This window comes from Pseudopodoces humilis, chromosome 3 (assembly GCF_049639895.1).
Source record: "Pseudopodoces humilis isolate 2021_Gansu_Grassland_sample_001 chromosome 3, ASM4963989v1, whole genome shotgun sequence".
Classification (NCBI taxonomy): Eukaryota; Metazoa; Chordata; class Aves; order Passeriformes; family Paridae; genus Pseudopodoces; species Pseudopodoces humilis.
This window is the reverse complement of record NC_142202.1, coordinates 61,239,647-61,263,196: the sequence shown is the minus strand read 5'-3', so window position 1 is coordinate 61,263,196 and position 23,550 is coordinate 61,239,647. Positions and strand designations below refer to the sequence as shown.

Here is a 23,550-nt window from a genome sequence, read left to right as displayed (position 1 = left end):
GAGGGTGGATTGGACAGGACAGACGGTTCTGGCTACAGGATTGCTGTGATTCTGGCTTTACAGTTACAAAACCCCACACTTTCACTTTGCAACTTTAGCACCACTCTTGTTAAAGGAGACATAATTCAGATTCTGTCTCTTGAGCAGCTTTTTACTGAATTCATCTCCAGATTGGGCATGTTGGGTTCTGAGTGTCCCATGTGGCCACTAGTAACTCTGGGAACTAATACCGCTGAGGGTATCAGTAACCTAAGCACTAATAGCCTATTTGATCTGCTGCAGAAACAGTCACCAGTTGTGCCATTGTCACTTCTTTCTACAGTTCTGTGCCTTCACAGCTGTCTGTATGACAGCCAGCTTTTCCTGTGTGAAACCAGTACCCTTGTGACAATGCATCCTCTACATATATGTCCTCACTGCAGGAAAACCTACAGGAAAACCTCCAGGCTTTTTCCTGGGCTGCAAGGATGGCACATGCATGAATGTACAAAGTACAACTTCAACACACATTTCTTTCCCACTGATACTTGTGATGTTTCTCACTGCTATTTTTAACACAATTATTAGTGAGGAAGTTATCTGCCACAGTCCTAATCACCACTGGAGCATGTCAGTGCAGATCAACACAAACAGGTTCATCAGCATTTAGAAAGTCTAGATGCGACAAGGCACCAGTGACAAACTGAAACTATGGAAAAGACAGTGTTCTAGTATCATGCTTTGCAAGCACAAGAAGGATGTCATCTCCTGGCAGTGCTGGGAGAAAGCAAATAGGAATATTCTTCATTAAAAAGGATATTCAAAAAACTTATGGAGTGTCCCAAAGGTCTTAACTATGCTCACCCTTGTGATACAGGAGCAAGTGTATGCAGCCCACAGACCTCCTTGAATTGTATTGAAAACCTCCATAAACTGCTAAAAACCACTTCCAGTTGAAAATATTTGCCAGCATACATGTATGAGAAACATTCTTCTCTTCTATGAGTTTGACAATAGTCTCAGGCTACTAGTTTTCCTGTGCCAACAAAATTATTTGGAAGGCAATTATTTCAGCAGCAAACCAATGAACATCCCAGGTTGGAAAGCAGGTGTCATATGGGAGCATAATTATCAGATTTCATACAAAACTAAGCACCTGATTATCCCCTTGGCCCAGGCAGACTGGCTTTGTCAAGGATGGGAGCAAAAAAATGTTTGCCTTCTGTTCTGCTGGTTTTTTTTAATTTTGGTGACAGAATGCTTGCTTGGGCAAAAGAAGAGCCATGTGGCCTTGCGTGTTTACCATCTGTATTGATAAGACTCCTGACATGAAGGCACCTAACAGCCACCTCTGAGTGGCTATGAGCATGCAATATTCTGTATGTTTCTCTCTATGTGGAACACAGGTAAATACATAAAAGGCTATTTTGGTATGTTGGGTGGATGTCACTGCCATATTCTGCCATGGTATCCTGTCATAAATGCTCTCCTTGGTACATATATATGTAAAACCAAAATAAAACATATATATACATATACATATACATATACATATACATATACATATACACATACACATACACATACACATACACATACACATACATATAAATATAAATATAAATATATAAATATATATATATATATATATATATATATATATATATATATATATATATATACATTTATATGTAAAAACCAAAATAAAACCACAAAAAACACCAAACAATATTATCTGGAACAATTCAGAGCCTTATTAAAATCACTGTGAAGAAAATTGCAAAAACAAATGTTTTCAAAATCTAAGATAAAAAGGAAACCTCCAGGAGGTTTAGGACATATGGCAAGTTTGAGATATTAAAATTTGGACATTTTGAGGTCAAACAAAAATATTTTTGTACTTTTTCATAAATCATAAAACAACTGAATCAAATTCACTTAGACTTTCCCAAGAGATCTTGGTGGACTGTAAGGGGGAAAGACAGATGGAAATAACAAATTTGGAAAAAAAGTCCATCTGGTTTATCAAGATCTGGCATTATTCTCCTATAGATATATTTTCTAATGCAATCTGGTCTACAACCAAACTGTTCTGATGTCCAATGGTTTGGGGGAAAATAAGACAGTCATACAAGAAGAACTATGTACATATATAATAATACTAGAGGAAAATAAATATAAGCATTCCACTCCATGAAGCCTCTGTACCTAGTGACTTTTCACTAGATGAAGTATCTGTCTAGACATAATGCAATAATTAGTAAGCCTCAAATATCATCAGCCCATCTTTTCTAGAAGTTTTACTAATTGGTGTACAAATTGAGACAGAGAGAGTTTGAGAATCTGAGAAAATTATTTCACTGGTATGAGAGAAAAAACATAGCCAGAGGATCACAAGACTGAATGTGCTATGGGAAAGTATGTTTTGATAGAAGGATATTTTTATCACCTTTTTACAGAGCAGTATATGCAGCTCTCTTTTACTGGCTGCAGTGTAAAATGTACCACCCTGGAGCTTTATAGACTTCCTATTTTCAGTCTTAATTAGAGTCCTGAAGGAAAAGGGTATTTTACTCTCTTTCCTCCACAGAAAGCTGAGAAAACTGAGTTAGGCTTGCCTAGTAGAGTAGCAAGCAACCTTCAGTAAAAAATGAGAGCAGAACAGATCATCTGTCCCAGACTAGCAGTTTCTGTTCCCCAAGTAAAGCAAGAGGTTGGGAAGAGCACAGTTTCTACCTTCTCTGGAGATAACCTAATTGCTATTCCTCTTTTCCCCCACCTCCAATACCCACTCTCTCCCTCTTCTCTTTCAGCATCCTTCTCTCATGCTGTCCCAAAGGCCAGTTCTCCCTCACCTAGTAGCGAGATGAGCCTTTTAATGCCTAAACCCTGTTCTCTCACGGGTGTGTTGTGTGGTCAGTGACTTGAAGATGTACTCAAAGGGGCAGTCATGCTCAGCTATGTGTTTGTCAGACCATGTAGGAGTGAGCAGCAGTGGCAACCAGGGCCCTCATGAGAACAGGGGCAGCCCAGTAATGTCTTTTGCAGAGGAAGGAACACAACAGAATGTCAGCATTTGAGCTGGCAAACAGTTCAGTTGTTGTGCAAATTACCTGTCTGCTAATTTGCTAGTAGTGAAAATTGTATTTCAAAATGTGGTTAGATGTAGCCATTGAAGTGCCTAGAGTAACAGCAGACTTCTATTTTTTTACCCAGTGTATGAGCACAGAAAGAATAGCTTGGCCCTCTGAGGCATGAAAAAGAACAAATTAGGATGAGGATAAAACGAAATAACACAGATAGTGAACTTGCGGTTGAAGCGGTTTCTCTAATGCAAAGGGCAGATTAGGCCTTTATCAAGAATCTGATTTGCCAGAGCAGAAAAAAAGGAGTTCTGAAGACTGCAAATATGCTCAGAAAGACAAAAAGTAAGGCTCGTTTAAAGCCAATGAGCCCAGTTCTTCACTGTCAGAGCTGCTATCCCCAGAGTAACCTAAATAGGGGCATTGCTCATTCGTGCCAGCACGCACACAGTGAAAGGATACATGAGCCCATGGCATGCAAAAGAACTCATGGCAAAGGAAATGGAAAAGAGCATCAAAGCAAAAGATTTCTTTGCATCAACACAGGCAAGAGGGCACTGTACATACAATGTAAATACAGGGTCAGCCTCCTGGAGACCTGCGAGTATTGAATTAAGTCAAAGGCAGTGTGAATAAGATCATCTGCAATTCAGTTCTGCATTTTGTTCAGGAGATGGGGGCAAGCCATGTTTCGTGTACAATGTTTCAGTTAGAGCTTAGCACGTGTATGTAATAAAGTGAAAAGGAAAAAGGTCAAGAAAGAGCAAGAGAATGGGAAATCTTGACTCTGCAGAGCAGAATCGTTCGTCAGCTAAGAACTAAATTAGAGAAATGACAAATTTATGTCTTACCAAATAGCTCTTGAATGCATAAGAGTACATATACAGAGAAAAACAGGAAAGAGGTGCTCCCTGTTGGGCTAATAAGAAGTGTCATTATGCCCCTCTTCAGTGCTGCTGTTCAGTAATACCCATCATGTGGAGGATAATAATGATAAATTTCAGCAAAATGAACTCTGAATTTATTTTTCAAGTGAAATAACCCAGTTTTCTAGAACACTGGTTGGGAGAGTTCATAACTATGCATGAAAATTGTAGTGATTAGATCAAATTTGAAAATGTACTCAGTAGGGCAACAGCATCCAAATGCCAAGTTGTAAAACTGATCACTTGAATGCAAATAAATCCCGATTCACCCGGTTCAAGCACTTGAAATCACAAATCTTTCTGTTCTAGCAGACATTAATAAATTTATGACTACTTTTATCACTCTGTTGTGTTGGATATTTTAGGATTCAAATGTTCAACCTCATATGCCAATCAAGATTTAGAATATATTTCTATTGGTGTATGTATTTCAGAGATAGAAGAAATTTTAATAATGTCAGAGAAACTTGGATTACAAGAGAAATACAAAGTGTCTTGAGAGTTCACAGGAGAGTCATATTTCAATATCTCTAGATAGCCACAGATAATTAAAAGGTCTTTGATCTCTACGTCTGGGCCCTACTAGTGTTTTCAAATGGCATTCCAAAAAAAAGTCTTTTAATAAGTGGTCATAGAAACCATTCAGATTCACAGGATAAGAAAAATGTGAAAGAAAATTGAGGATTTACTGGAGGGGGGGAGAAAGTTATATATACACAACTATTTCAGGGTGAAATCTGTATTTTAGAGGTGGCAGATAAAGGCATAGCAGAAGATATTTTTCTGTAGAATTCATATGAAACATTTAATTCTCATGGACTTTTACATTTTATTTGTTTCAAGAAGTGTGTCTTGTCTCCCTCTGCAGAAAAAACACATCCCAGCTTGGATACTGGCATAACCTAAACCTTATACATGCACGTGCACACACTCTGGCATACTCAGCAAGACTTTAGAAGAGCATCAATGAGGTTATTAAGTCAAGCACTCAAACACTAGAAAACACTCATATTATGTTCCCCATGCAGCATCAATTTAATTTCCCGTGTGCTTTCAGTACAAAACAGTGATAATTAAATATTTAGGGTTTGGGTTTTTTTTTTTTTTTTTCTTTTGTACAGAACTGTAACCTCATTCAGTCCATTAGCTAGGCTGATGGCCAAAGTGAGTCCTGGGCACAATCTCAGACTCTTGAAGTCTGTTGTGTACTGTGTGTGCTCTGTACCAGTGTTTCCTTTACGCTAGTGTCCCACAGCTTCTCCCCCAGGCTCCTTCCCACTCCCCCTGCCCTCCTCATGCAGTTTTTCAGCTTGCTCATCTCCTCTCCCCAAGGGACTCCCATTACCTCTGCTGCCTGCAAGACTCCCAGCATAGGAACTGCCCTACTTCCAAGTCTTCCTCTGCTGCTGAAATCACCTTCATCTGCCTCCGGTCTCTGATCTTTGCATGGGAAGTCTTCACCCTTCTGTCCTGCTCTGAGGTCAAAATTTTTTCTACCATTTTCCTAAAATAGTTTGCCTCCTACACTTCCCACATATGGGATATGCACTTCTCCCTCTGTGCTTTACTCACTTCCCTGTTCAACTCTGCTGGGCCCTAACAGTAAAAGAACTGAGAGCAAAATTCAAAAATTAATAAATATGACACATGATGAAATAGTACTGGGTTCAGTACTTGGCCAGCTCTCCTTAACAGGGCAACACAAAGAGAGGAAGATATGATTCAAGTAACAAGTCAGTAGCACATGCCAAAATTTGAAGTTTATACTCCAAAATCCAAAATTTGGATTTCTCTGTAGAACAATTAAAGAGGTTTTTAAGCAGAAAAACACATCTATTCCCCTGTAGTCCTCTTTCCAAGCATGGACCAACTCTGGCCACCATAGTTAAAATAAATCATTAAAATAAAAGCACTATTGAAAACAAATTATTGAAAATATTTTGTACCCAAAATAATAAAATACAGATTTATTAATAGTAAATAAATTATAGTTTGAGAACACGACAAAGAAGATTTCAACTCAGACAGGGTTTGGCAAAGTCATAAGTAAATGAAAAGAAGATTTTTTGTTGTAATTCTTACACCAAGGGACTCCAAATGTAGAAAACATTACCACCAAACTTTATAATTTCAATAATTTCTATCCAGGTTTGAGAAAGGATTGTAAGAGTTGAAATTTAAAAATTAGTTGACTGTGTCTTGTATCATCTGATAAAATCTGTATTTCTGACAGCTGAGCTGTAACCTCAAATATCAATCAAGACAACAAATCAATAAAATGAACAAAGGTGATTACTCAGGGCTATAACTCCTCAAAAACATGAATGCATGAAATACTATACCAGGAAAATTTAGTGGTAATTCCACTTTGGCTGAAAACTGGCTGACTTCATTATTCTCACAGATACTTGCTATGAGCTTATTAATTTTGAAGCCAATAACTTTAATGACTTCTTCTGTTGACAGGGAGCATTCGTTTCCAAACATCTCATAGACAGAGCCTGAAAAGAAATACAAAAGGAAAGAAAATCATTATTTAGCTTTTTCTCTCTTTGTCAAGAATCTTTACCTCTTTGAGTGAAGCCAAAAGTCATATGTAAACATGAAATAATAATTAACTTAATTTTCTTTTGCTTCCTCGGGGTTATGAGAAAAACCATCTTGTGACTTCTGTGGCCAATCAGCTCTATGTGTACACGGTTCTTCAATGCATGCGAGGAGAACAAGGTCTGAAGAATCTACATTTCCAAATTATTAGACCAAAACATTTGACCAATATAGGTAGAGGTAGAGCACACAATTACCTGGGTTGTCAGGAGCTGTCTCCTGAAACCGGGAGGCAGTGGAGCTCAGGCACTAAAGGCGCCTCTGCACTGCACAGGGCATAGCATATCCCATAGGAAACAACAGACTACAGCAAGAAACAGAAATCCACAGACCATTGAAGGTACCCAGGGAGAGGACAAGAGACATCTAAGTGCAATTAGCATTTGAGTTTCCTGTGGTAACAGAAGACCTGAAGAAAATATAAGAAATTGGAAAACTAGCAGATTAACAATGGCAATCCCTCTTCCATGTTGAAATTAACATATTGATTCTGATCTGGCAGCAAAAAATTCCTTTTATCTGTCATGCTCAGAGCTTTGAGAAAAGGAACAAAGCAATCCAGCTTTTTGGAAGGAACTTTTTGAGGAAGTTTTAGCACTTCCTCAGACAAACCTGGAAGTGTATCTTGTCCTACCAAAACCAGTCCTCCCTTCTCCATTCTGGTTGTGGTCAACCTTTACTATTTCAGTAGCAGGTGCACAGGAAGAAGAATAAAGCCAAAAAACTCAAAAGCCAAGTTATTCAGAAGAAGGAAAATTCCTCCTGGTCTCTGCAGAAGATTGGCAGAAGTTTTGGAGCATGGGATCAATTAACTATAGATAAAGACAATGCAGTAAACACATGGTGTTCCATCTGTAAATAGAATTGCATTGAACATAGAACAACAGAAATGATGATTTTAATACTAGCTTCCATTCTTCTGTGCATTTCCTCCTAAGAACTAACCAAGATCTGTCCTGAAGTGATATGGATATGCCCTTTCTGAAATCTCATCTCAAAGTATCATTTCCCTTGTGGTGAGAAATGTTCTCATTTCCACTCGCAATGCATTGGTGAATGCATTTATTTGCTCTCCTACTAATATAGTTCAGCTACCAAAATACTTTCTTTCTCATTTCCATTTTTCCCTTCCCCAGTTGGTTCTCAGGGTTAATTTTGCCCTTTTCTTTATCTCCTCTAAGACAGATTTTCCTTCACACAATTGGTCTAAGCCCTTACATCTTGTTCAGTATAAAGTCTTTTTTTGGTTTTTTTTTTTTCCTAACCTAGGTAAACAGAATGGTATCAGGCAATGAGAAATATTTAAAACCTGACTTCTGGCTACATAGTTGCAATCAATAATTGAGAAGGCCTGTACTGAAATATCATCATTGCTGGCAGAACTCCCCTTGAGGAGCAACACTCTTTACAGCTCTCCTTGTAGCTGGTGGGGATGTTGGGAGGGAGGGAAATAAAAAACCCAACAGCTTAGCTTTTTTTTTCCACCCAGGTGTCACACCAAAAAAACCCAACTATTAGCTGACTGATCTTCCTATTGTTTATTCAAGAACAACTCCAGACCCAGACTGATAAGCATCTCTTACTGAGTCTGTGATTTGTTTATTAACTCTGCTGCAGCACTTGCAAACGACACACGCTTGATTATCTGCTAGACCTCAAGAGAATTCACTGGGAGCCCAGCCTGAGCATAACTTATTCTTGTAACCTAAACCTACCCAAAGCTTCAGTAGAGACCACAAAACAACAGGAGAATGATGGAGAGTAATGCTGAGCAGCTGGTTAAGTGTGCTCTGTTGTATGTGTCCAGACAAAGCTATTGGTTGCTTGTGCAATGCTCTCAACAACTGAGATGGACCCCAGAAAATCCTCAGCTTCCCTGAAGAAGATGTAGGGTTTTAACCCTCCGGAGAAGGAATCTTGGTTGAAAAAATAAAGTAAAAAACCATCTGGAAGATGCTTTTCACAGGCTGGATGGGACAACATTCCCAGGTTTCCTGAGGACCCTATACAGGCTTAAGGGCTCTGCTGTACTTAGATTCCAAACTCACCCAGCAGGCTTTCTGCTGCACACCAGGATGAGGACTAACTCAGAGATATTCTGGATTATAGTGCCACTCAAATATCAACCAGCCCCAGGTGAAGAAACATGCTGTTTACACACGCTTTCCACAATTCTGATACTGAGCAGAAGACCAAGAGAGCTGCTGCCCTTTAACAAAAAAGAACAATCTGTTTTTCTTATTGTAAATATAGTGCATAGTTGTTTGCTCTCTGCAGTGCCCTAACAATTCTACACAGACTAACTCAGCTGTCTCAATGGAAATTGCTACAGCTCCCATCAGGAGGCTGGCTGCTGCTAATACAGATCATGAAGTGCCATGTCTGTTAACTTTTTAAAAATTTCTAGGTGTAGTGACTCCACCATTTCCCTGGGCAGCCTGTTCCAATGCTTAACCATTCTTCCAGTGAACATTTTACTCCCAGTATTCAAGATGAGCCTCCTCTGGCACTTGTTATGTCACTGGTTGCCTGGGGGAAGAGGACGACCCTCACCTCCCCACAGGTTTGGTTGTTTTGGAGAGAGATAAGGTCTCCCCTTAACCTCATTTTCTCCAGGCTTAAATTCTCCAGCCCCCTCAGCTGTTCCTGAAAGGATTTATGTTCAGGCCCCTTCACCAGCTCCATTTTACTTCTCTGGGCATGCTCTAGCACCTCAATGTCTTTCTTGTCATTCTTTCACCACCACTACTCTGGGCTTGGCCATCCAGCCAGTTTTATATCCAGTGAGGAGTACACTTATCCAAGCTGTGGGCTGCTGATCTCTTTTCCCAAGAGATGTTGTGGAAGACTGTGCCAAAGGCTTTCCTGAAGTCTGAGTAGGCAACATCCACAGTCTCTCCCTCATCCACTGAATGGAGCAGTTAAGGGGCTAAAGTTTTCAAAAAACTGTTATTGAAGAATATTTAATGATTTAATCTGCAACAGAGTGATACCACAAAACCCCCCAAGAAAATTAAAATCAAGGGATCTTATTGTCTTACCATCAAAGAAATTAACATGGGTACATAATCCACTGGCAAACAAAGTGCTTTGTATTATCACCAGTGAAAACCACAGGATAGTACTTTTCATTTCCAGAAGAGAGGTTGGATGGATAGATAGATAGATAAATCATATAACCATGGAATAATGGAGATATGCCAGCACATTTTCCATCCAATTAAAGACATCAGAGACCAACTTATCAATAGTGAAGTATATATTATCAGATTTATTTGAAATAGGCCAAAAGGTTGAAAGACTATGACGGTGAGAGGTTGGGTGAATAATTTCTGACTGAGACCGTGATTGCAGAAGCCACATTTTTATCAATACTAGGATTTTTTAAAAAAAGTGAAATTAAAATCTGCGAGCCACATTTTCAGGGGTGCAATTGCACATACAGTATTGATTTTAATTATATATTTGTCTGCAACTAGATTGCTTTGGTCCTGATTTTAGCCCTTGCTTGGCAGTTTGCCTGGAATAATACAATGAAGATTACATTCAGACAAGAAAAATATTACCTAAGCACTTGCAGCAAATATTTGTGCTGGTAAAAGGGAGCCAGGGAAACTGCATAGCTTTCAGAAAGGATAATAAAAGTTCTTTTTCCTTTAGAAGCCATGATAATTAATCTTAAGACATTTTGAAAATTCTCACTTTGTGACAATATGACACTGAGAGTCATATTTTACTTCAGCTGTGTAATGTGGACCCCCTTACACAATAGATTGAAAAATAAAATTAAAATACACTTTCTAAACATTTATTTGTTGTTGTAAAACAATAACTTTGTTTTTCCCACTCAAGTCACAAAGAAAATGTAACTCTTTGTAAATGTAAATCAAGTAACCTTGAGAACAGAATTTTTTGATTTGAGAAAGATGTATGCAATATAATGCAAAAACCCCTCAAACCAATGTTTTAGGAGAACCCAGAATAAAGCAGCTTATTTACAGTGATCAAACAATGCCCCTGAAGGCTGTAATTAAAGAACCTGTTGCCTTTGAAAGAACATTTTCTGGAATGCTACTTTGTTCAATAAAAAACACATTTATATCCTTCATAAGCTCATCTCCAGTTTGACAATCTGTGTTATCAACCACCATGATCAGATCAAAGCAAGCACCACAATTGGTTCAATATTTTTCCCTCTATCTTTCCTAAAATTTTAATCAGCCACACCACTATCCTCCCCAACATAAGCCCTTTATTTGATTTATTTCTCATTACAGGTACAAGAAGACTTTTGTATTAAAAACAGCAATATAAAATATAAATACAGTGAATGCCTGAGATGGAGGATATCATTCTTCATGTCAGGGCATCTGACAGTACCACTGAGATAAATATTTTATAATGCAAGGTGAAACAATAAAATATCTCAGTAATATGTCCCTTTTTCTTCCCAGCAGCTTGGAGCTCCATTGGGTGACTGCTCTGAGAGCGAACGCCTCACTGATGCTGATGGAAAGCGCGGCTCACAATCAGGCCCGTGGGTTAACAGCAGTAATGCATCACTGGGACGGAACTGCCTTTTGCCGCATGCCTCAGGGCAGTTTAGCACGGAGGGCCAGGAAGAGCAATGCAAACGAGACAAAAGACTTGACTAAGGTGGCACAAAGGATTATTCAGCAAGGGTGAAGCTCAAACTCGGGCTGGCTGACTCCCAGTCTCACAGACGGTTTGCTACAGGGCGCTGCTAAGGGATACCTCCAAGTATCCCCCATTCTTTTTTCCTTTTTCTTTTTTTTTTTTTTAACAAAGACCAAGATTTTTTCCTAGCAAAACCAAATTACTTTGGAGGCCAAACACTAGGCACTGACTCCCTAGTCCCATGAGTTTGAATCCTTGAAGGAAAATATTCTTTCTTTCATGTCTCAGTAACACTCACTGAATTCATCGCAGCTGGCAGGCTGAGCTGTCTTTGAAAGAAGATCCAAAGAACCGGGGACCTGGCTGCTTAGCAGGGAGATGAAAGATCCCCCTACATCTCCTGAAAGAGTAGAACTTTGTCCCAGTGTCCTTTTCCCAGTGCTCCTTTCTCCACTATTAAGTTGTCATCGGTTGCCCATATGGATGCTGTCCTCACTGTCAGAGGTGAATGTTTCAGGGGCTGGTGAAATGGTTCTGCTTTCACGTAAAGGCTCCATCCCCTGGTGCAGCCATTCAGACAGAATTACAATAGCCCATTCTCCCCTACAACATAGCTCAGCTGAAATCACAGTTTTATTAAGTCTGCTGAAGGCTCTCAAAGTAATATGAAGGGCATAATGGATCTATAATTAGTGCCAATAAAAAGAGATATCATTCTTTATGGGCATTATTTGAGGGCTATCCAATTGTTCAGAGTTTATGCTCTTTGGCAAGAAAAGAGATCTATTTTAAAATTTTAAGGACGAGAGTTTTGCATAATCATTTTAATCATTTTATGCTCTGATTAAGCAGAAGAAAAAGCAAACAATTTCTGATGGGGAGACATTAGGTGGCTTTTTTTCCCCAATCAAATACCTCCTGAGCACCAAAGATGCACAGCAGCCTGCTGGATTTCCTCCACTTAAACTCAAATAATCTAATGTCTTGTAGGGAAGAGGCTGGAAATCATGAACAATGACAGGCAAAGAAGGAAGCATTCCCCAGCTTCTCTCTCTAGCCCCAGGCTTTGTGAGTGGCTGCAAACAGGAAAAAACACCTGTGTGACTTTTATCCACCCCTCCCTTCCTTCCCCCAGAAGGTGCCCCAGTGAGAGCAAGAGAGCCCAGCTCCCCAATGCCCACACAGTGCTCCAGATGCCCAAGAATAGCAGTGGTCATGAAGGTGGTGTGAATTTGTCAAGTGACAGAGCAACTTATCGGGCTTTCAAAAAACTCCTCTCTCTTTAACATGTCCTAAGCAACAAAAATCTTTAGGTTTGATCAGTTTGGGACATAAATATTCCAGAAGACTCTATGCAAAGATGCATCTTATCTACATCATACCTACTTAGGCTGTGAAGGGTCTGATTTTTGCCAGCATGAAACAATCAAAAAACAAAAGCTGTTAAGATTTATCTTCTGCCATATAAAGTCAAACTTTTAATGTCAAGTGCATTAAGCCATTTCAGTCGTAATGGACTTTAAAAAAAATACTTCTGCAGTTTCTGATTTATTCTTTTCCTGATAGGTTTTATGGACTTTTTCTTTTTTTATAAATGCATTATTCTGATTCTCATCAATCCAGTGGTTCACACACTGTATGTGGCAGCAGAGTTTTATGCACACAGCACCCACTATAATGGAAAGAGCAAGTGAAACCCCAGCTCCCAATGAAGCACTTTTGACTTTTTATTTGGGTTTACCCAAATGAGTCAGAATTACTACAACAGTGAAGACAATGCCCAAATGTGATTTTGAACTGTATTAGTCATTGTTATAGCTGTTCATTATTTATTTTCTTTACTACATTAATTACTTTGCATTTAATATGTTTATTCACATATATTTTCAACAGAAAAACTACATTTTGTTGGACAAAGCCTAGGAAAGTGCTCCAATTGAGTTACAGGATCAGATCAGAGTGCTGAGCACTTCACAGGTACAGTCCAGAACTGGAAACATGTTTAAGCATCTTCCCCTACTGAGATCAGAGCATGAGGCCCCTTGTGCCATTACTGTATGTCCAAGGGAGCTAACCAGAAACAGTGGGCCTGGACAAATGCCATGTTCCTTAATGAACAGATCACCAGGTACTTGAAGAAAAAGTCTTGTCACAAAAGCCCTGTAGCTCAGAAGCAGTGTGTGGTCATGGGTTTGTTTATCGTGGGATGTTTATCCCAGGATCTTCCCTCCTATGCAATTTGACATAGTTGTCCCTTCATCTTTCCAGAGACAGAGTTATTGAAAATTATCTTGGTATTTTTATAAGCTTTTTGTAGGTTGATGGGAAGGGAGACAGGGTCCCTCCTGGTGCAGACCTCCTCCTCACATCCCTGGAGCCCAAGTGCAATGACAGCTGGGGAGCTCTCTGCTACAGGACACCAGAAAACTTAGAGAGCTTCAACTCGCCAAGACAAGCCCTGCATTGAGACACACCAGGCAACTCGGGTATTCTGCCTACATCCTGTGCCATCCACAGGGAGGCCCAAAACTGAATGTCGCAGAAAGAAAATCCCCTCAAAGGAGATCCTCAAATCAGCTTCACCCTGAGTGCCAGCTACCCTGTGTCAGAGTTTTCTCAATGTGTCTGGATGAGTCATTCCATTGAGGGCAGCAGTAGAATAAAATGAGCAATATTTGACCCATAAAAGGCAGGGTTTCTCACATCCACTGAAGAATGCTTTCTTTCTTGTTTAGAATAAAACAGGCATTTGAAGCAGCTTGAACAAGGGCAGCAGTTTCAGTGGTTTGTATTAATAGAGAAAATTTACCAATATGCTCCAACTATTGACCACAAAAGAGAATCCAAACTATCTGTTACTCTGGCTGTACTTAAGGCTCTTGCTCCTACTTGCTCAGTCAAGAGGAACAGAAACAACTATATTCAGAGGAAACCACCCTCCCACTTTTTGATCATTTTGGCTTCTCTATCTTTAAAAAAAAGACACAAATTAGTAAGTGAAAGCACTGTACCACAAGTTTCACCAATTTCATGTACAGTCCTCCCTTGACGTACACTCCACTGAGAATCCAACCAGTAAATACAGAGAACATTTTTAATGATACTTCACCTCTAAGAAATACAGCCCTAATTATCTTTATCAAAGCTGTCTACTCTTGGCCTCTGTTTAAATTACTTGTTGCTTTTTGTAAGAAAAAGTAGCTTTATTAATCCTGAAGAGGCAGTTTGTTTTATTCATACATATTACAGACTGCATAGCTTAGCCTTCATCAACTCATCAGCTTATCACACAAGGGAGCAGGATTTGTTCTCTCTAGGTTGGCTTAGAAAGAGCAAAAAAACTCTACCCTCTGTGATCATTTTTGAGCTGTTATTGTTGAGAGATATTTCTTGTCTAAATTAGGACTTGGGGCAGCTGAGATTGGATAGATAAGGATTCCTTTTGTGTCCAGTTCACCTAGCTACAGTAACAAGGTTAATGAGACCTTTTGAATTCTGTTGATGGCCAGCAGACCCCATCACTTCCCTGAAATGCTTGCAGAAATGCATGCTGGAAAGATGCCGTTTCCCAGTCACAGAAGCAGAGAGAGTGAAACCGAAACTGCAGAGACAGCGAGTGAATGTGGACACACATGGAACCATGAGTCATGTTTGTAGGCCTCCAAATGAATTTGAAATGGAACTATTCACCCAAAGGGTTTTGTTTGGCATTGCTTCTCATTCAGTTGTCAGAGATCACCAAACACCTCCCAGAGGAGGAATGCCAACCTGTCAATACTAAGAATCTTTAGATCCCTTAGGTCTGGAAGGACATTAACCAAGGATGTTCATGTGACCCCAGAGTTGCCTCTTCCCACTATCTTCTCCCTGCACAGATCTGGCACTTTCCTGAACACCAGAGACTGGAGTACCACAGCTACAGCACACTGTTTCACTGCATCCCCAGCCTGCAGAGGTGGAGGCTGCTGGCTTAGAGTTCCCTTCTCCTCAGAGAAGGAGCACAGAGTTTCCTAATGTTTTTGTAAAAGAGGGTATGTCCTGGAATTTACACAACACACATGCTGTTTTCAAATCACTGAACCACAGAGCAGAGCTACAAACTCTCCCCACACTCTGGCAAGTCCCAACCCCTGAAGAGATAGGGGAATACTGTTACTGATGTATGTGTTTAGGTGGGGCAAGAATGGGAAGACTGTGGGTAGGCTAATGACAACAAACACCAACAGAAGAGGTGCCTTGAGTGGTTCTTCATTTTTCATAATTAGAGTTGGCACTTTTTACTGTCCTGCTGCTGGTTAAATTAAGCCTGCAAAATATTAAATTCAATTACCCATAAAATAATTATTTCAGTATTAAAACAGACATAATTTTTGCAACATAAAGATGAAAGCCCACACTTGCATGCTATCTGTAAAAATCAGTGGTCAGACAGTACTTACCTCACTAAGTGTCAATATTTACTAAAATGTTCAAAGAAAGATATTTCAATCTGATGAAATCAATTCAATCAATTGATGATCAATCAAATCAGTTCCCAATGGAGATTCAGCATTTTAATTTTTTAGTAACATATTTTAATGGACTATGAAATTGTCATGTACTTTGGTCTGCACTGTAGTTCCTTTCTAATCAGTGCTGATTACCAAGTTATTTGTATCTGGCAGACTTGATTTCATTTTGTAATCATCCTTTCAATTCCCTTCAGAGATTCAACAGTACATTCTGATTTCTGTAGCTAAGACATTATATCTGCTGAGTCCAAAGCAACAGTCCTGAGAGGTATCTCTGGCATTTTCAGAACTACCATCTCCTTTCACCTGTGTTTCTGTTTTCAAACCAGGGATGACAACAATTTATCTGCTTCTGTCTGGACTTTTGAATATAATGATGAAAAGCATTTTGGAAGAACACAGGGCTCTTACTAACACCTCACGTTTCTGATGCTGGTGTAGGTGATAGCTGCAGATTGGGTGTCTGACCATGCAGCCCCACACAGCTGGAGCCAAAGTGGAGTAGGAGCATGAGAGTGTGAATAAGCACCTCAAACCTTGACTATTCTACCTAGAGACAAACTGGTAAGGCTTCAACCAACCCCAAAGTCCAGGTGTAGCATGAAAATCAGTGATATCATTCAAGGGAAATGCTTTCCTCTTCTTCATGCCAGGAACAGAGAGGTAAACAGAAACTTGAGAAAGGTGTCTAAATCATAGTATTCACTACCAACAGCAAAAGTTAAATTGCCCATAGCTTTTCTAGCTGAAAGTATTCCGTGTGGAAGCAGGGTCTATAAAGTCACATCCATTTGCAGTTTGGGGAACTACAGTTAAACACATCATATTCCATTAATATCAGCAGGAACATATTTATTTTTATAGGCCAGTAGAGAGACTAATGGTAGAGTGAGTGCACACAGCATACGTTTTCTACTTGCTCTCCACTGGGAACAGTAGCAGGCAGGCTTGGGTCTGAAAAGAGAGACCTAGATTGTATTTGGTGCAACACAGGTTGCAGAATGGATTGAGGCATTCTGCATAGAGGCAAAATGTTACCTTTCAGAGATGTTACCTTGCCAATGGCAAGTAAATTCCCACTCTGTCCCTGGAGCTTGACTTTGCAGCTTCTAATAAAAACACCTCACCACATGGAAGATGTCCATCGTCACAAAGCACTGCCCTTTTGTTATACTTCCAGAGATACTGAAAATCTGTCAGGAACTGTAAGGCTAGCTTGCAAGTCTTATATTTGTAAAATCATTAGACCTAAGTGCAGTGTGTGGAAAATGCTGCTTCCAGTAGAGTAAACAGAGTTTCATCCCCACAGCACACAGAGCACCAGAGAAGAACAGTGAATCAATTACACTGTGTTGTCTTATTATCACGTATCTTGCTGTAGTCTTCTTTGGTTGGCTGCTACATCTTTGATGTGACAGCTCTAATGGATGTAGTAGACCATTATTTAGTCCATCAGCCATTCTATGTATGTGGCTAAGCTATGTTAAAAACCCTTGCCTTTATTTTTTTTTGGGGGGGGTGGGGGGGTGGGTGGGTTGCGAAGAGGGGACTATTAACATTTACATATACAAAAATTCTTCCTATTTTAAGTTCTTCCGCAGGACAATTAGGTATCCCTGGTGATTGATCAGTTTCAAATGATCACATGTAATGCTGTAACAATCGATCTTCTCCTTTGCTGTCTGCAGGTTGTGCTGAGAATGGTTACAGATTCCTATGAAATCCCATTCCACAAAACCACTTAGCTGACTGGGCTGACTGTGCAGCCATTTGGGGACTATTACAATCAGTGCACAAGTGCTCAGATTTGGTCCCAGCAGCCACAGCAATAAACCTGTATTCCCTGCCGACAGACCTGCCATTACCCACACTGTGATTGCTGGTGTACTGCATGGGGTAAGAGAGATCAAAAGGTTGTTGCAGGGGCAGAGGGATCTGCCTGAAGAAGGACTAAAGAGTGGTTGTCCTAATGGAAGCTTGAAGTGCTCAAAGTGGCCTGTTCTCCTGTTTAGCAATATAACAGGGGTTACTTCAGACTCTCTTTGAAGCACTAGTCTTGCAACAGAAAATGTAACATAAATCATAATGCAATCACAGAACAATGTGTTCACCCCAGCTGCCAAGTACAGAAGGGAGGAAAATATTCAGGAAAGATCTGACACAGACAGAGAGCTCAGGGAAGGAGGGAGAGAAAGGGAGTGAGAGCCTGGCCTGAGAAGACCTTTTGAAGCCCTAGATCCTACAAACCTATCAGGCACTGAATGTCTTGAGCATCTCAATCTTCCTCTGAAGCAAGGAAGAAGAGGAACCCACAGAAGCCTACTACAGGACATTGGTATTTCTAGGTACTTGCAAATATTTTGGGGATATGCTGTCTGGGAGGGCAAGGAGCCAAGTAGAATATATCAATCTTGCTTGTTGTATAAACAAGAGGCTCATGCACAGCTGTCGCTGCAGCTGCTGTGCTGGTGGAGCATGTATGAGAATGGCTGAGAAGCCACCAGGAGCAGAGGACAGGAAGAGGTGGTGCTGCTGAAGACCAAAAAAGCATCGGAGCAGCGTGAGGGCTGTCACTTTTTAATGCTAATATTCTCAGGTCTCTGGAGCAGACACTACCCCCTAGCAAGGCTAGTCAACAACTAATAGCCTTTTTCTTCCACATGTGAGGAATAGTTGCAGAATGGTCTGTGGGCTAACTCAACAGTGTTTTTCTCCTCGTGTGGAAGGGTTTAGACAGCAAATAGAATTAAAACCTGAAATATTCTGACTACAAAAATGTACTGGTATAAGTTTTACCATCTGTGAGCAACAGGATGCAGACTATACAAACTCAGAAACCTGCAGACAGCTAGGTTACCATCATTTTATATTTTATGTGCATATATATATATATATATATACATATATATACACATACATTTCACAGTATTTTGTGTACACAAAAATACATATATGTATGCATACCTACATGTACAAATGCATACAACTTGTTTTCATATCACTTCTGCTTCCTAGCTGCATGAAAGGAGATGAGTACAGTGGCTACTCCAGCTTAAGGAGGTGATCTTCTCTTTTTTAGTTTTAATTTTACTCTTCATCACTTAGGCCGTAATTTTCTTATCAAGACCTTATTTGTCACAGCTGCCAGACCAGTTTAAAAGATAAAACTTGAACAAGCCACAAAGCAAAGTTCAGAAAAAGAGTATTTTAAAAAGTTTTTCTGGTAATTTTTCTAAGTTTATTTCCCAGAACAATTTTTTTTATACAGCAGTATTATTCATAGGCAGTTTCCAGAGCAGCAGGATGGGCAATCAGGAGCACATAGGCAATGCACTACCATCACAGATTCAATATGACCTTTCCTATTTCCTCTCTGCCCAAAAAGGCTGTTGTCATTCCACAAAAAGAAAAATCTGGCCACACATACTGATTGCCAATCAGATTTTCCATGGCCACCTCCTCTCTCCTTCTACAATGGAGCAGCATGGAAATATTTAAATTGATGTAAAGATAGATGTTGTGGATCCTGAAGTGGGTGCTTGGTTGAAGCTGAAGCAGACTTCAGCTCATTCCATGAAACCCTCTCTGTTTTATTAGTTGAACCCAAATTTTTCCCTTTTGGTGGCATGGAGGTAACTTTCTTTTTCTAGACTGAATATCTTCACTGTCACTGAACAAAGTCCATGCCCAAACCAAGAGTAGATTTTTCCCTTTAATGCAAGCCTCTTTACCATATTTTGAGTGTATTTTGTGCACAAGCAGAGCACTAAAAACATCATAAAAACAGATTTGCAGCAGGAAAACACTGGAAAATAAAATATTAGCCCTGTATTGCTCCTGTCCAACTCATACCAACCTCTTTGAGTTGCTGCACATTTGAAGTGCCTCCAAATACAAGACAGAATTTCAGGAAAATCTTATTGTCCTTCATGGTCATTTCCCAGACTCCCTGGTTCTTTATTTCTGAGACAGAAGGCACCCCCAGAAGTTCAAGATGAGTTAAATCAATTAAGCTCTGTGAGGTGATTTGCAGTTGCTGGATTGATGGCTCTGTGTAAATGTAAAGCAAATTCATGTCTTATTCCAGTACTCTTTCCAGGATATGATGAGGACTAACTACAGTTTCTTTTCCACTTCCAGAAAGAAGACCAAATGCACACTGCACCAAAGACATTTCCAAAGCCTTTGATAAAACACTCACTCTTCAGCTGGGAAGCTGCTAGGAGACAGCTCCATGATCATCCTTCCTAAGCCTCCCCCACATTCCACAATCCAGTCTGAAGGGTGACCTGATGTCAAACAAAGCCCTGCCAGAAAACGCTCGATGCTCACCTTGACAATAGATGCCTGACTGGATTTGGAGGACCCTGGGAAGGGCTCTGAGGTCCAGAGAATGAATGAACTTCTCCAGGGTAGAGGCCATGGTCGGCAGCACCGTAGTACTGTAGTACGCTGTAGTACGTGGCACGTAAAGACCAGTGAAAAGCTCTCAAGGCAGCAGCACCCTCAGCCTGGTGCATGCTGAGCTCGGGAGCTCCGCAGCAGAGGGGAGGAGTGGCATGGGGAGGTACTTCTGCTTTCTTCCCTCCGTGGCTGCTTCCTGCCATGAGTGCAGCTGGAGTGGGGTGAGACAGCTGGAGGCCCCCTCAGTGGTTCTGGCACCCACATCCACCAAGGGTCTGTGCCAGGCTGGGAGGTTGCTATGGGTACTGGGCTCCAAAGGGGAAAGGGGGATCTGCTACGAAACTCCATTTCATCAGCAATAGTTATTGACCCTGTGGAAAGAAGATACCGAATATCAGCCCAGCCTAGAGTGGGAAAAAACCCATCATATCTGGGTGAGGTGTTGGGGTTTTTTTTGGCTGGGTTTTTTTCCCTCTTGGAACACAACAAAATAGTTTGGTGTTCACTTCAAAACCATAGGTAGCTTTTGAAGAAAAGAAATTAAGCACTTTGCTGTCTTAAATATTTTATCTGGATTTAAGATATACAAATAGAATACAAATTGCTTCTTCCTCTAAACAAACATTTAAACACAATTCTGTTTTGCAAAATAGTCAGCATTTTCTTATGCCACCAATGATTTGTGGGAATTTGATTTTGAGGTGCTTCAGCTGGGAGGGAATTCTGAGACAGTACCAGGTGAAAATCAGACTGTGCTGGTGACAAACCTCCAGCACTGATCCCAGCTCTACCATTCTGAGCTTGATCAAGCACTGTTGTTTCAGCAAGGCACTTCTGAAGAACACGGTCATAGCAAATAAGCAGCAGACTCAGATCATAAGGAAAATTGAAGTGACTGTGATTTCATGTCTTTTGACACTGCTCTCCTGTCTCCTTGAGGGGTCAGGGAAAGTAGAAACATGACATTGTGACAAAACAGCGAGCAACCAGTTATTTTCAAAAAGCTTGCTAGTTTCATTTCCTCTATATGTAATATTTTTCAGGAGACAATATTACTCACATAATAAAAATTTTACAATTAAAACTCAGATTCTTTGAGTGGGGGCACTGGCTATTGAGGTGCTAGGCTACCTAGAGAGTCTGAAAAATTCGGTAACTTGGTCTTAACAAATATTTCTCCTGATAATGTTAAATAAATCTTATAGTTGGGGAGTCTCCAGGTGCAGAACTCACTATTGCCAGTTGTTAATGCTGCAGGTGCTACAGGGAAGAGGAGTAACTGGACTTGGGGTTTAGGAGTCAGATTAAGTAGTAAAACCCATACTAGAAAATATGCACAGCCAACAACTCATCAACTATTTTAATGCAATACATTACTTATTCTCCCGTCCCAAGAAAACATACTTGAAATTACGCAAATGTAATTGATTTGAGAGAGAGCTGAGGAAAACACTTATATTCAGTGGTAATCAAAAGACCCATATGGTAAAAAGCTGGTTCTTACAAGCAAAAAACAGTGAAAAGTGTGAGTGGTTTCAGTTATTTCAGTGGGACATCTTTGTATTTTTTAAGATTTTGTGTGCAGCTCTAGCAATTCAAAGCCAACTTTCTTGGTACATGCTCCCGAGGTTGTCAGGTGTTCTGCCAATGCCAGCAGCTAGGCTTTACCTGTACACATTGTTTTGATCAATGAATAAAGAGCCCCTAAGGCCATTTCTGTAGTTCCTCAATTCACTTGTATTTGGCTCTTCACTTTGGTAAGACTGCCAGGAACAACACTACAAAAGAGCATTTAATATGAATGGCAAACACATACACAAATTAATAAATATTTTCAAAACTGCTTGAATCCAACAAAGCAAATGCACAAAAAGACATGGATTTCACACAAGAAAAATCCAGAACAAAACCTGGTTTCTGTTGTTGAATCCAGCAGCCCAACAGCATGGAGAAGGCAGCTGCAAATTTGTGCTCCCATGGCCAACAAGCAGCATGTGTTTCCAATAGGCACAGACACACAGATGTATACAGCACCTATACACATAAATACACTGCCAGACACAAATCAACCTATAAAAAACCCACAAGCCCCAGTGGCCTCATCCTGCTCCCCTATTCTGTCTGATTGATGTATTAGTAGGAAATACACACTTATGTATTTATGCAGTGGGGATCTCTCTAGCAGCTGAACTTAGGCACAGTCCACCCAGTGGCCTCTTATCCTGCTGCCACTGGGGCATGCAAGAAGCTCTGGAGGCCCAGAGCCCCTGTAATGTGCATGGGAATACCCTGGAAATTCCTCTGGGATTCCCCCAGCCACTGTTATTCGTCTGTGCTTTGTGTGTGTGTGCAGAAACCAGACTTTTATCAACAACCTAACAAAACCAGCCATCTTAGCTGCAATGAAGGAACTAGAAATGCACTTGTCTGAAATTGCAGTTTAAATCAGGAATGCTACCCACTGGTCATATGCATATGTTAGAGTCCCCACATCTGCTAATACATAGACTGGTAAATGAGAATCACTGGCCTGCTCTTCCAAATGCTCCATAGGAGATTTTTCAGTTTGAGGTGTATGGCCAAGTGCAGAGGAAAATAATTTGCCATCTCCAAACCATCCCTGATCTAGGAATGAGAGATCATCAGATTGTCGTCATGGACTGATGGTAATAAGGGACCCTTTGGGGAGGTTTTCACATTGCGGACTAAATTCTTAGGAGGATCTTGACTAGGAAAAATTCCTTTTGTTTTGTCCAGTTTCAATATTGAAGATTTGTACAATCTCCTGAAATAAATATATTCTGTACTGAGAAGAGGCAATATCTGACCCTATTTTCCCATATGGAAAGGACAGAGATCGCAAACCTCCCCTTACCCCTTCTTCAGTTCTAAGTTATGGCATTCTTCACAAAGAGCCTGTCAGGACCTGAGTGTTACCTCTGCCCTGTGTGAACCTACAGGTACAATCAGCTTGACCACTCCATCTCTACTTCCAGCCGTGGGGTGAAGGTCAAGTTGCACAGCCAAACCCACAACAGCCAAAGTGACCGTGAGTCCTCATGCAGCCACGGTGTTGGCAGCTCCAGCTGCTCTGGAAGGTGCACACAAACAGGGACACATATCTACCCAAGTGGAAAAGCCCTGCTTATTCCCCAAGAGGGTGGCCAAGAACCAGCTCTAGGGGAATGGGACTGAAAAATAGCAGTCAGCTAATTCAGAAGGATAGACATATAGACAAAATACAGAACTTTGAAAACTATATCCAGGAATATTTTTCTACCTTGCTGATGGGCTTAATTATTGTTTTTCAGAAAGGCAGTAAAATGTTCCAAGTTTCCAATGAAAATAAGTTCTAAACCTGTGAAGGGTTGTAATATTTTTTGAGCTCAGACCATTTGTTAG

The 23,550-nt window shown here is 40.4% G+C and overlaps 1 protein-coding gene across 1 annotated transcript in view; it reads right to left on the bottom strand.

The window, feature by feature from the left end:
• The window catches only part of THEMIS (thymocyte selection associated), a 73,287-nt gene extending 53,120 nt beyond the window's left edge, over positions 1 to 20,167 (bottom strand). Inside the window, exons 1-2 of the mRNA XM_005518628.3 lie at positions 20,077 to 20,167; positions 6,331 to 6,489 (exon numbers count right to left, since the gene is read on the bottom strand). Of these exons, the coding sequence (XP_005518685.3) occupies positions 6,331 to 6,489; positions 20,077 to 20,167 (250 nt within the window). The remainder of the gene's footprint in view (positions 1 to 6,330; positions 6,490 to 20,076) is intronic.
• Positions 20,168 to 23,550: the final 3,383 nt, after the last annotated feature.